The 14,541-nt window shown below is 34.2% G+C and overlaps 1 protein-coding gene across 2 annotated transcripts; it reads right to left on the bottom strand.

Annotated features, from left to right (window-relative positions):
* Positions 1-2,386: 2,386 nt before the first annotated feature.
* LOC127618111 (RWD domain-containing protein 4-like) lies at positions 2,387-12,922 on the bottom strand. Of its 2 annotated transcripts, none has more exons than XM_052090389.1 (7): positions 12,744-12,922; positions 8,807-8,892; positions 8,482-8,591; positions 8,080-8,230; positions 7,754-7,865; positions 7,393-7,635; positions 2,387-4,815 (listed from the first exon to the last, which is right to left on the bottom strand). In XM_052090389.1, the coding sequence occupies exons 2-6, from the start codon at positions 8,885-8,887 to the stop codon at positions 7,577-7,579; spliced, it is 513 nt and encodes a 170-aa protein (XP_051946349.1). In that variant the 5' UTR covers positions 8,888-8,892; positions 12,744-12,922; the 3' UTR covers positions 2,387-4,815; positions 7,393-7,576. The 2 variants fall into 2 exon arrangements, with proteins under 2 accessions (XP_051946349.1, XP_051946340.1); XM_052090380.1 differs by having other exon boundaries at positions 2,388-4,815; positions 8,807-8,887.
* Between the last annotated feature and the right edge of the window lie 1,619 nt (positions 12,923-14,541).

Here is a 14,541-nt window from a genome sequence, read left to right as displayed (position 1 = left end):
GCTTTTATAGAAGGCAAAGTAAATAAAAGATGTACTTCATTATAAATGTATTAATTCTGTTGGCAAAATTTCACATTCATAAATGTAAATTCAGCACTAAAAAAAATAATTTTGTACTTTTTCTCCATGAAGTTGTACATTATATTAATTTGATTTCTGGCTCCAACAACATAAAGGCAGTTAAAACTGTCAACATATGGTCCTCTTTCTCGTTAATGACCTATAAGCTTCCCCTGGCAAAATTGTATTTTGTCTACATATTATGTTTGTATATTGTTATGTATATTTTGATGTCGCTTGTGATTTGTATCCTTTTTTTGGCAATAAAGATGACTTAAATTGCAAAAAAAAAAAAAAATATCTAGTCCACATGTCCGTTTAATAAAATGTTCTGGCAAGATGTTCTAGGATTTATTAGGAATTAAATTTATAATGAATGTGTGTTGTATTGGAAGGATGTGGTTCTAGGTTTTGTTGATTATGATCCATCTAAAAAAGGTCAAATTTATTGAATTAATCTGATCTTGTTACTCGCCAAGGTCCACATTCATAAATCTAAATATCTTGTTTTTATGAAAGAACTTCAAAAATAAATTGAATTCAATTAAATTGTCACAGAACATAAAAACCTTAAAAACATTATCTGTTTGCAATTCTTTTCCTTTTTTCAGTGTCATGTAATTCTCATAATTTGTCAATATGTACAATTTATATTATGTGCACCCCCAGGTTTTAGTTTAGTTTTTTTTCTCTTTTTTGTATGTATTTTGTTGTTGACTGTCACTACTTACTGTACTGTTTTGAGCATCAATTAAAAAATATTTTTTTTTTAAAAATGTAGTCCACTTATGACATCACGGCTCAAAGAGCTAGTAACGGGTCTCTATTCAGTGCATGATCATGATGTGCCGTTTTAACTATGTAAATATGACATTTAATATATTTTAAATCGTACACATAATAGTATATTGAAGTTATAGATTGTGAAATTAAAGATGTGTCGTTGTTTGTTCAGTTAGCCTAGACTTCAAAGACATGCTGTCATGATGCTAACGGATAGCTCTCTCCTGGTATTTATTCATTGGTTTTTAATGGGTTTTTGAACTTGTGTTCATTTTTTGATAACCAGTTTAGGAATGGTTTGTTATTAGTGAGTCAGTTGTTTAATAATGAAGGGGCTTTATTTGAGTTTGCAGAATTGATTTAAAAATACCTATTACATTAAAATAATTTTAAATGGTTACCAGGGCTATAGCTGCCTGGTATAGGCATGCTTTTTAAAAACAGTAACTATACGCCACGTCTGTGTCTGTCTGTCCTTCCAGACCTGAAAATACCTAAATTTGCTCCATTTGCTTTTTCATGTTGAAGTCTAATAACTATAAAATTAGATCTTTATTTCATAAAGAAAATTGCTCTATTTCCGCTGTTATTTTTTTACTGGAACAATCTCTTTAGTAATATAAACTGGACTCGAGTTTGGTCTCTGCCTCCTTACATATGAGGTTAAAGAAATTTAATACAAAAGGAGTTTATGCTACCAAACAGTTTCTAGAAAACTTCAGGAGTGATATTGAAATAAAATGCTCTTTTTGTGAAAGCTCCCTGAAAAGATGTCCCATTTGTTTTGGTGCTGCTGATATACCCAGAGTTTTTGGAAAGATGTTGAGGTTTTTATTGTCAACAGATTTAAAAAAAATTTTTTATTATCGTACAAACATGTGATTTTAGATAATTATATTAAGGATCATTAATCAAATGATGCTGGTTTTGTTACAAATTGTATTTTATTTTTATATAAATTCTATACTCACAAATGCAAATGGAAAGCCTCTTTTTACAGTGTTTGAGGAGGTGGTAAAAAAGGGTATTGATGTAATGTAAACAGTTGCAATATGCTCTTCATTTAACATTCTCATATAAAAATTGTTCTTAAAGGAGCAATATGTAACATTGACATCAAGCATTTAATATGGGTACTGCAGTCCAAATTCAAAATATTGTAGAGTTGTCTGCCCCACCCCCTCCTCCCCAGACTTGAAGCTCACGCAGGTTGCTAAGTTGAGGACACGCAACAGGAACAAGTAAACTGACAATGGCAAACGACGTATTCATATTATTTCAGACTTCTTGGAACGTGTACTTGATAAAATTAATTTGTCACACTGAAAGTCTATTTAAGTGAATGCAGAAAACAAGAAAAAAGTTATTAAAAATTGTGTAAATTATAAAGAAATTGTGACCAGTTAGCTAGAAATATACTCTCCCCTTATACAAACATATACATTTTAATATTTGTGTGTGTGTGTGTGTATATATATATATATATATATATATATATATATATATATATATTCATTTATACATGTTTTACCTAAAACCATGGTGTTAAAAATGTTATATGTTATAACACTGGTGTTATTCCAGAAATTTGGAAATCAGCACTTGTTGTTCCTTTATTAAAAGGGGGGGATCCCACTATAATGAATAATTACAGACCTATCTCAAAGCTCTGCGTTTTATCTAAGATACTAGAAAGCCTAATTGGTGAACAGTTGACATGCTATTTGAATGCAAATGGGGTGTTGTCTATCAATCAATCTGGGTTTCGTAAAAAACAAAATACTACAACGGCTATTTTGAAAGTTTTAAATGATATTGTAGGGTCAATGGATAATGGTGAATCTTGTGCCTCGCTTTTCATCGATTTATCTAAGGCTTTCGATACAGTGGATCACGGTATCTTGCTGCACAGATTAAAGGTTGTTGGTTTATCAAGTCACGCTATTCCTTGGTTTAAAAATTTTCTGAGTGGAAGAACCCAGTGTGTTCAAGCCGAAGGTAAACAATCTGATTCACTAGAGATTTCAAAAGGTGTTCCCCAAGGATCGGTGCTGGGGCCCCTTTTATTCACCATTTATATAAACAGCCTTGATTATGACATTCAGGATGCGAACTTTCAATTTTATGCCGATGATTCTGTCGTGTACAGCAGCGCTTCCTCCGGACAGCAAGCCTTGTCTAAGCTTCAGTCAGCCTTTAATATTATTCAGTTAAGGCTTCACAGTTTAAAACTTGTTCTGAATACCGATAAAACCAAGTATATGTTATTTTCCAAATCAAAAAAACCTGAAAATAATTCAGTATCTCTTCACACATTTCAAGGTACAGTGATTGGATTAGTAAAAGAGTATAAATATCTAGGCATCATAGTTGATGATGCCTTATCTTTTAGTTCTCATATCACTCAACTGAAGAATAAACTGAAAATTAAGCTTGGGTTTTATTACAGGAACAAGTTTTGCTTCTCTTTTAATGTAAAAAATAAATTAGTCTCTGCTACTTTTCTCCCTGTCCTTGATTATGGTGATGTTGTATATCAGTTTGCACCTTCTTATCTTCTTTCTTCCTTAGATGCCGTTTATCATGGTGCCCTAAGGTTCATATCAAATTGTAAATCTTCAACCCATCATTGCACCTTGTACCATAGAGTAGGTTAGCCTTCTCTGTCTACCAGAAGAAAAATGCACTGGTACTTAATTATTTACAAAGCTATCTTGGGGTTGTTGCCTTCTTATCTCTGTTGTTTTATGCAGCAGAAAATTATCAAGAATTATTCTCTTCGTTCAAAACTTCTATACTCTTTCTGTTCCTTTTACTCGAACTGAGTTAGGTAAGAAGTCTTTTATGTACGCAGCGCCGTTTGATTGGAATCTCCTCCAATCTAAATTAAAATTAGAAAATCTGCTGACTCTAGACCGTTTTAAAACAGTTATCCGGCGAATAGAAGCTGATCTAACATTATGCAATTGCTCTTAAATGTTTTTTAATCTGTCTGTGTGATGTTTATCTGTGATGGAACTGATTGTACTGCTGCACATTTTGGCCAGGACACTCCTGTGAAAGAGATTTTTAATCTCAGAGAGCTTTTCTGGTTAAATAAAGGTTAAATATTAAAAGGTCTTTTATTTTATATAAAAAAACCTGAGACAACAGTACTCTTTACAGAGCAATGTCTATCTATCTTGACACATTTGCTATGCTCTCACACACAAAGTTGACAAAAATAACAGTGGCACTGTTTTATCCACAAAGGACTCTACTTTGAAACGCTTTATTTCTCAAAAAAAGCACACATCTCCCCATTAAATTTATTTAGCGTGTGATGTGAAAAAGTGAACGCATTTTGCTTGCAGCCAAGGTAAAACTTAAAGGTGCACTCAGCAAATATTTGTTTACATGTGCAAAAATATTGTACAAAATAATTTTTTGTTTACATGTACAAAAATATTGCTGAGTGCACATTTAAAATCAGATACACCGCTTTACACTACCAATACGCACTTATGGGCCTTTTTCTTTTTTAGAAAATGTCACTTTATGAAACATCACACTGATGTTATTTTTATTAAATAACACCCAACTGTTCTATTAGCTGCAAAACTATTTTTTTTTTACCGCTTTCCACTCACTTTTGTGTTAGTTTTCTCATCAGCTTCTGCATAATCTCATGTCTCATGATTTTCATGTCGCTCAGCTAATGTAACTCCCACCACTGGTGGCTCAGAGCACACATGTATTTGTGACTGCTGAGCTCTGTTCTTTGCATTCAGTATAACATTGACTCTGTGGCACAGAAAGAGCAGCAGCTTCAGATGCATTTAAATTATGACTAGAGAGAATTCATTTTAGCTTCCATTAAAAATAAGTGCACAGAGACACATTTCATCCATACATTCATCCAGCACTACTTCAATCCATCTTTCCTTCACAGGCATCTCTCTAATCTTCTTCTTTTCCTCCCGTCTTGCTCAGCTGTTTAAACAACAAAAAGACAAGATGCATCAACAATCAATTTGGAGGAAATTGTAGTATTTCATAGCAAAGTGGTTGTGCAATGGTTGTATAAAAGCGTTAAAATTTCTGATAAAAAAAGCACATAAAGGCAGCATAAAAGTAACCCATAAGACTCCAGTGGTTTAATCCATGTCTTCAGAAGCGATGTGATAAGTGTGGGTGAGAAACAGATCAATATTTAAGACCTTTTATACTATAAATCTCCACTTTTAACTTTCTTCTTTTTGGCAATTGGCATTCTTTCCGCATATCGCCACCTACTGTGTAAGAGGAGAACTTATAGTAAAAACTGACTTAAATATTATTCTGTTTCTCACCCTCACCTATGAAGATGTGGATTTACCCACTGGAGTCGTGTGGATTACTTTTATGCTGCCTTTGTGATTTTTTTAAGCTTGAAAGGTCTGGTAACCATTCACATGCATTGTATGGGCCTACAGAGCTGAAATATTCTTTTGAAAATCTTTGTTCATCAGAATTAAGTCATACTGAAGGATCATGTGTATTTTAAATCATCTTTATTCTGTATAATTTTGATAATTGATATAAAAAAAATGGTATGTAACAGTAAAAAATATTGCATCAGTAAAGACATCCATCTGATTGAACAGCCATGTGTCAAGTTGTTGGAAAGCTCTCAAAGAGTAGAATACAACCAGCCTATTTGCTTTACTCACAGACAAAAATATAGCAAGTAATAGCCAAGTATATTTTTTGACAATTATGTTGGTATTGCTTATATGCTGCATTTTTGCTTATAACTTCACAAACAATTAGCGGAACATAAAATATTGCTTAGAAAATAATTTCCTTTAAATAATGCTTTCAAATGAGCACACAAACACACACACATACACACACACACACACACACACACACGGTAATCAGATGCATTAATCATTAGATAACCCACACGAAGCACAATGTTACTTATGGCCACCAGGAGATGGCACTATGTAAATTACACAATCAATAGCCACTTTTACATGCAAACAAATAATTGGTTTATGATCCAACAGATAGCTCAATCGGATTGAAAAGCCTTCATGTAAACACAAAAATGATCTGATTGAGCTGGATCCAAATGAAAGTTCCATACGATTGAAAGGGGTGGTGTAGATCTAAAATAATCAGTTTAAAAGAAAAATATTAGCCATGTAAACATTTGAATCCGACTACTTTCTTAATCTTACTCAAAATACCTTGCACACATGCGTAGAGCAGTTGTGTGTATGTATGCTTATACAGGATACTTGTCGCGGGACCCTAATTTATACAAAGCAATGACAAACGCATTATTAAGGGTATGCAGGCTCACAGTGAATATTCTGCAGAGCACATATGTTCTTTGATGACAGTGCATAAACCAAAAAAGAACATTGTGTCATTCTTAATAGGGACTTTAAGCAGCAGGTGCTGCTTAAAAAAAAGCACAAGGCGTTCTGTGTTCTATTGCGTATATGCTACATCATTCACTTCGTAACCATAATTTCTAAAGCATTTCTTCTTATTGACAGTTGATTGTACATGACAGATTAGGAAAGTAAATATTAGAATATGATTTACAAGAGATGATGCAAAGTGAAAAATAAATAGCCTAAACATCTTCCTCAAAACTTATGTTATAGGAAGAGTAAAACACTCCATATGACAGTTATTTAACACTGCAAGCATCCCTTCTCTTGCCATTTTAAATAACCTAACTTTTTTTTCTCCCTTGAATGATTAAATGCTCTGTTCTGCCGTCATTATTGCCTAGTCATTTTTGCGTAGCGTCCCGTCCACATCTGTTACTTAAAAGTCCCTTTTATTTTGTATCCATTCAACTCTCACCCACCTGTCATTACTTCGTACTCGCCTCAAGAGATGCCTGCGATTATATTAGAGGAGGATTGGGACAGGGTATTACACACTGCTTCTAATTCTTTGTTTGCCGAGTAGAGAGAGTAACATAAGAAGTTTTCTGGCATATTTTTTTATTTTTTTATATAGCTCAACAAAGCAAAGACGTAAATTACAGACTTTGGTGCCATTGTCACTTTCTCAGCCTGATACATTTTCGCATGCCGAGAAGTTTTGTTCACAACACATTTAATGCACATGTAAACAAATATTTGTATTGGACTGCAAAATATTGGGGAGACATCAATACGCTGTTTCCTCCCAAAAATCATCTTATTTAAAAACAAATCTGACAAAGCAAGAAAACTGTGTTTACTTGAGATTTTAAAATAATTACGTTATTCTCTGCGTTTGACGTCAAACAGTGACGAGACATGCGCACAACACGTGCGCACATTGGATAAGCCAGTAAAGGTGTTTGCATGCCACGCGAAATCAGTGTAATGGGCAAAAGTCGACCAGTTTATTCTTACGCCATTTATGACCTAACATAAAGGAACACCATTTTTTGTGTTTGCATGACCGCACGCGGTCATCAAAATTTGTTTTTTGTCATAACAGTGCAGCCCTAGTTTAGGTCTTCTAATACTTTGGGGGCCACAGTATATTGTTCCTTTAAAACAAACTACTTACATGCTGTTTGATGGGCAGAAATATTGCAACATATGGACACGATCCCCATGTAAAAAAGAAACAAGGTATAGCAGAGTTACCAACAGACAATATCTAACAAAATGTTTTACTTTATCAGAAACTTATAAGACTGTGCACTCTTATTTACAAATGTCAATTGACATTTGCATTAAATCTTACAATTTTACCTTACCTTAACAACATCTACCCAGTTCCATCCTCTTGGTAGTTCTCCCTTATTATCTGTTCATTGCAAAGAGCAATCTCTCATCAATATGCATTCAAAAACATCTAGCAGTTGAAAGCACAATCATCTAGGGCTCCAAAGCCTTTTTATTTTCTTTTGGCAAAATATGCTAACCTGTTCTTCCAATCAGTTTCCGCTTCTGTGCTTTGGTTAGTTGTTCTTTCTTCTCTTTCTTCTTACTGACAGAGTTGGAATTATTCATGATATCACTGTTGGATACCAGCGCCTAGAGAAAGTAGACAGAGCATTTACAATTTGGTTACATTAGCCATGACAAAGTAATTCTAAAATAATGCAATTTGCATAGCTAAAAGAGACTTTCACGTTCTAGAGAATTTTTGCTGTTTTGCTTGAGGTAAAATGCAATGGACTAATCCGAAGAATGCTCAATGTATTCAGAGAGCTCAACAATTCAAATGTTAAACAGTTTCAATGCAGACCACTGAAGATGTCACAGGTTGGTGGTTTTCCATGAGTGTTTCCTGGTTCTCTTTGGCCCACTCAAAGAGCGTGTACATCATGGCCGTGCCCAGGTTGGCCTCTACCTGTTCACCCAGCTTTAAGATAATGTACTGCTTTGTCTCCAGGCATCTAAAAAAGTAGGTGTTTGATTTAATCACTAATGCAACTCATAACTAACTTATACAGCAACATTCAATATCAATCTAATACAAGATTTAAAATGTAAACATGCTTTGTATATAGTACTTACATTGACGAAATGTGGCAGGGGCATACAATCAGACAAATCTAGGTAAACCTATAATCTATGAGGTCAGAATATTTCAGCCTTTAAAAGCAACACTGAATTAAAGGCTAAAAAACTAGTGTGAACAACTTACAGTTTCTTGTTGAAAAAGGCATCTAATGATATGTGGGGTGCAGATTCAGGATAGGTCTCTGGCCATGAAACTTCTAGCAGAAATGATTTGGAATTATCAAGGTCTCCTATCTGTAAAACAACAACAGGAAAAGACAGTCAAAACACACTGACATTAACAAAAATGCACCATGGTAATACCGGTACTATAATCATTGAGAACCATAGTGTACACTTTTATCGACATCCTGATATATATGAAAATGTACTTTGTATGTCTTACATTTTCACACCCAAAACAAATTCAAGTATTTAAAAAACTACATGTGCTGAGATGCAGTTCTTACCCTGAACTGAAAGGACACTGGGCTCAGCTCCTTAAAGCATTCATCTCCTTCATAGATTGACCGAAGAGCCTCCAACTCCATCTGCACTGAAAAAGTATGGGTTACCACTGACAAATAAATGAACATGGTATTAGCATGTTTTTTTCTTTAATACATTAAATCATGGTAATGCCTATGAACCATGGTATACTTTGAAATACCTTAGAGTACAATGTTAATAACATGTTACATAAATATGGCAATCATTCAGTACTATGGTACCATCACTATACCACCATGGTTCCGGTGCAGTGCGTTAAAGTGATAGTTCACCCAAAACTTTAATTATCTCGTCATTTAGACACCCCATTCCAGATGTGTATGACTTTCTTTCAGCACTGTAGCTCCATACAATGCAAGTGAATGGTGACCAGATCTTTGAAGCTCCAAAAAGCACATAAAGGCAGAATAATAGTAATCCATACAACTCCAGTGGTTTAATCCATGTCTCCTGAAGCGATATGATAGGTGTGGGTGAGAACCATGGATCTATAAAATACCTGGAGAGAGCTGTCATTAGCATCCCTATTTATCTCTATGACTGTGCTCAACTAGCAAAGGGTTCCCAGAAAGCTAGCGAAATGGAGGCTCCCATGTTTGCTGGTGGGAGCTCAGTTCCAGGATCAGGTGTCACGTGACTGATAACTCATCAATGGGAATAGATGTGGAAAAATCTCAATCAATTTCACGCTTTTAAGAGCCCTTCAAAAACAATCCGTCACCGGATGTCGATGTGCTATAATGTAATGAAATAATTTAAATTGAAATTGTTCTTGCAACTTTTTTATTTTGTCAATAAAACACAGCTACTTTTGAATGGCTGTCCATGGAGAAACATGCCTTTTGCCATAGGGTGGTGTAGTTTCAGCATCTACCAGCAGGTACTAACAGGGACCTGCAAACCAGCCAATTCCTGACCCACTGGTTAGAACAGACCATAGTGTAACTCCTTTTCACTGTATATCTTGCCGTTGCAGTCTCTAGGCACTATCATCATGCTTGATGCACACACAGAGCACTAGATGGCTCTAGGGAGTGTAATATAGCTAGAAATCATATGATTCCCAAGAAAACTGCTGATGTCAAGATTTATAGTGAAAAAGGGGCTATATTTTGGTCTGTACTCACTTGCATTGTATGAACCCATAGAGCTGACCTCAGTGAAGTTGGCAGCCCATATTATTAAATCTTTAGCAAAGCTATACCATTCATTTGTGTCGCAAAAATTGACGTTTGTGCTGGTTTGGTGTTTGAGATATTAGACATTATTTTTTTTGGGCTGTGTGAAGTCACTCTCCACCCATCCAAATCGCAGCAAACCAGTGTCGTTCGTTTGTGCCGTTAATAGAAACAAAAACTAGCTGTAAACTAGCTTTTGAACATTTTAACACTTTTAAATATTTTTAAATGAACCCTCTTTACCTCGGATCGCATTTGCTGAGCTTCTTCAGAAAATGAAAACTGCATTATGATGCTAACATTTATTCTAGATGACAATCAAATTCAATTGGTCATTAAAAGTTGCTGGACGTCATCACGCACACCCTTTTTATCGATAAAACTGGAAACAGGCAGAAGACGGCAAACTTCGCAAATGTTTTTTTACACATTTTCACTGTCGATAACAAAACAGCGCGAAAAGTGGATGGACAGAATAGTCCTTTTTCACACTCCGGGTTTTGAACACAGAAGTAAATGTTTGCAGGGTAAACTTCGACAGTGATGAATGGGAGATCACAGCAAATATTATTTTCACTTACCTATTTGCTCCAAGACCAAAATAAAAAATCCACAATTATATTTGAATGACTTTCCAGAAGAGGGGAAAAACAGAAAGTGGTGGATTAAGAAATCAGATGGGAGAAGATGCCAAAGTTACTGTCTAGAGATGGGCGATACCACTTATATTCTTTTCAATCCGATACCAATATATTCAAGTCCAATATCGTCAATACCGATACTTCTGTTAAATGTATTTTTTTGCGATTACTTGGGATAAAAAGGGTCATTTTAAATTATATTTATAGTCATTATTCAAGTCATTATTATTTTTAATTATTTTTGCCTAAACAGAAAATTATTAGACTTCTGTTTTGTTTACCCTTACAAAAATGAACCATTACACTACAGTAACTAGATTTTAACCATGGTATTTAGTTAAAACATAGTTACCAAACAATTAACCATGGTTACTACTACAATATTACTGTAGTAAATCAATGGGTTCAATGGTATAGTAACTTCATGTTAAATATGTATTTAAATTAATAAGTGTCATTATTGTTCCTTTTATTATGCTACTATGTAATACAAAATAACTGTTAAGCATTAATATGAGTGTAGTAACGTTCACGTTAAAACGTTATCTTGTATTACCATATATAGCCTACTTAAAAATTATGTTTTTTTATTTTTTTATTTGTGTAATATTATGTGCTTTTCTGTGTAGAGTGAAATTGTTTTCCTACTTAGAAATATAAATTATTTGATAGGAGAAAAATGCACCACGGACAGCAGTAAAGGGCAAAAAAAATCAGGGGTGCAATAACATGCAGTATTCTCACAAAGTTTAATCGCATAAGTTACATTTAAATGTATATACAAATATTTAAGTTTAGCAGGGAAATAAATATGAAGTGCAGATTATAGTTTCTCCAGTGTTGATTGTGTATCAGACGCTGGGAATGTCCCGCCCCTTACTGAAACGGAAAATATGATTGGTTGGAATCGCGTCTGAAATGAACGTTCTGATTAGTGGATCAGCTTAGTCTGTCTTGCCAGTGCTCCTAAATGCATTTAGAGAGAATCTCTGTACATTTTTAAAATAATAATAATAAAACGGTGCAACGGCATCGCGTTATTAGATTGAAAAAGTTCCGGGTCAAATGTTAGTTGTTCTGGCGGCCAAGAGTATCATCAGTTATTTCATGTGGGCACAAGCAAAATCCTAAAACTGATAGGAGAGCATACAACCTATATGCCCTAGACTACACACCAGATTTTCTTTCATGATCTCTACCAGGCTCTGATCACTCTTGTTTGAACGAGTCTTGTGACGGAACAAGTGCTTGTCTGCTTGTATCTTTCAGCATTTATGAATGTTAAGATGAGCGGAGTTCCCATCCTGCACAAGTATTTGCTAACATAGCCTAATCTATTTTATTTCAATTTGAAGCTTATGATTATTGTTCGTGGTAACTAAATAATAATACGCCAAGTTAAAAAAAAAATAATAATAAAAATATATATATATAAAAATCGAAAATATCGATCCTCACACAAAAATATCGATTATATATATATATATATATATATATATATATATATATATATATATATATAATCGATATTTTTGTGTATATATATATATATATATATATATATATATATATATATATATAATCGATATTTTTGTGTGAGGATCGATATTTTCGATACAACATCAATATCGGATGTATCGATACTTTTAGGATCGATCCGCCCATCTGTCACACTCTTAGCAGCTGTAAAAGAAACCCCCTCGCAGCTGTGGTAATTCGTTTATTTTATTTTTACTAACTCAAGGGTAATACAACACAAAGCATAATGTTTTACATTTACACTCAATGTTTTAAAAATTGATTATATATTATTTTTTTTTTAAAGCGAGATTTACGCTGCTAAATAAGGCGGAAACGCGTCATCACAGTCTACTATTCTACAGAACTATTCTTTAAAACAACTAGTCCACGGTTAGATTTAGATAGACAACATGATTTTCATTAAAGCAGTGATTCAAGTCATTTTAAGCCAGTTATTAAAACGTTACATTGCGATGTTGTATCAGCATTTTCTAGTTACAATCTGACACATCAACTCATGTTAGTATCAGCGTTAGCTTTAGCTGTGCCAGTCTCACCTCCTGATCTTCATTGGCAGTCATGTTTTCACCTCCCGTCTAGCCAACACTTTAAACCAGTCATAAAAGGCTACAGTAACTGCTCACTGAAACCGAAATAAACTCTTTTAAACACTAATGAAGAACAACATGCTGTGGATATCCTAACTGGTATTCAGTGTGTGCTTTAACAGCCTGCAGACACCACCACACTATCAAACAGTGATGTTACTGCCGCCTACAGGGCTGGAGTGCAGAAATGTACTGAAGAGACAACGCCCCTAGATGGCGTTATATATATATATATATTATTATGCATTATTTAAAGCTTGTCAGTTCACATTTGCGTTTGATGGTGCTTCACCATTCATAGAGTGTAATCAGAACAATACCCAAATAATTTTACACCTTTTACGTAATAGTTTACATATACATAGCAATCATGAAACATTGTAAAAGCTCATTTAGTTGTTTTGCGCAAGGTCTTTTAATAAGAAATGTTGATTATTTTTACTCATTTACATAATGTGGAAATGTGGTTTATGGGTCAACAGCACTTCCTCATTGTATCAAGATTAAACCTCTCTCTCTCTCTCTATCTCTCTCTCTCTCTCTCTCTCTCTCTCTCTCTCTCTCTCTCTCTCCCTCTCCGATCATTGCGTAAACCTACCTGCATTTCGGGGGAAGAAGATTATATCCTTGCTCACATCTGACAGCCCAATAGCCAAATTACCTGTGGGGAAGATTTACTGTTCTAATCTCAGATCTATTCCCCAGAACTCTACAAGCTCTTCCATTAAAGAAGCCATCCAAAATTGAGTTTATGAATGACACAACTCAGTCTCAAGAATAAATAATTTATCATCTGTCAACAAATACAATATTTTTAACATTCTCATAGGGCTATGACTTCTTGTGTACAGTGGTATGACCTGAAGAGATGGGGATAATCCTCCTGAGGTCACTCACTGATACAAGTCCATTGTTTTGGTTTATGGTGAGTTCTTTATAGATTGTAAGATATGGGAAATTGTTTCTTTTACGTAAGATCTGAAAAGTAATAAATGTTCTGCTGAGATTTCAGCTGCATATTCATCAGACTGTGTAAACAAAACAAACACACACTCATAAAATTATACCCGTATACATTTCCTTGCATATCTCACATGTAGTTTACTAATGCAAGCATTTAAAATGCACCTAAATTGCAGAATTTTCCATTTTTCTATTACTGCTTGATTCAGTTCAACAGCTTGTTTTTCCACTTCTAAAGCATATGTGGTAGAGCATGAGGCAGTGTGAAGTCAACAGTACATATTACAGCATTGAGAGTTTTCTTCAGCACAAGACTGCTGGTAAGGGTAAAGTGTATCAAATGTCACTTTTTATTTAATATTAAATAATAACAGATGGTTGTTTTGATTCAAATGAATAAAATAAAAAAAAGGTGGCCAGTGGGGTTTATATTAATATAGAACAGGCTGGATACAGTTTAGATAAAATAGTTATATTGGAAAATTTGTCAACTAATGCAATCACTTTTGAGACAGCAAGATGCATTTTATAAAATTAAGAAGCTTATTAAAAATAACCACTTCAGAAAAGGGTGTGCGTTCCCTGCTTTTTTCAGTCACATTCAATATGTTTTCCAAATATCTCAAGTATTCTATAAATAAATAAATTTCCATAAGTGATTGGATCAGTCAATGAGAGCCAACTTTGAACATCCTTCATTTCAAATGTATTCACCCCACTTAAGAAAAAATATGTTTTTTTGTTGTTGTTTTTTTTGGGGGGGGCTTTTCACCCAAAATTATAT

Source organism: Xyrauchen texanus, chromosome 2, assembly GCF_025860055.1.
Source record: "Xyrauchen texanus isolate HMW12.3.18 chromosome 2, RBS_HiC_50CHRs, whole genome shotgun sequence".
NCBI classification, from domain to species: Eukaryota; Metazoa; Chordata; class Actinopteri; order Cypriniformes; family Catostomidae; genus Xyrauchen; species Xyrauchen texanus.
This window is presented reverse-complemented; position numbering and strand designations above follow the sequence as displayed.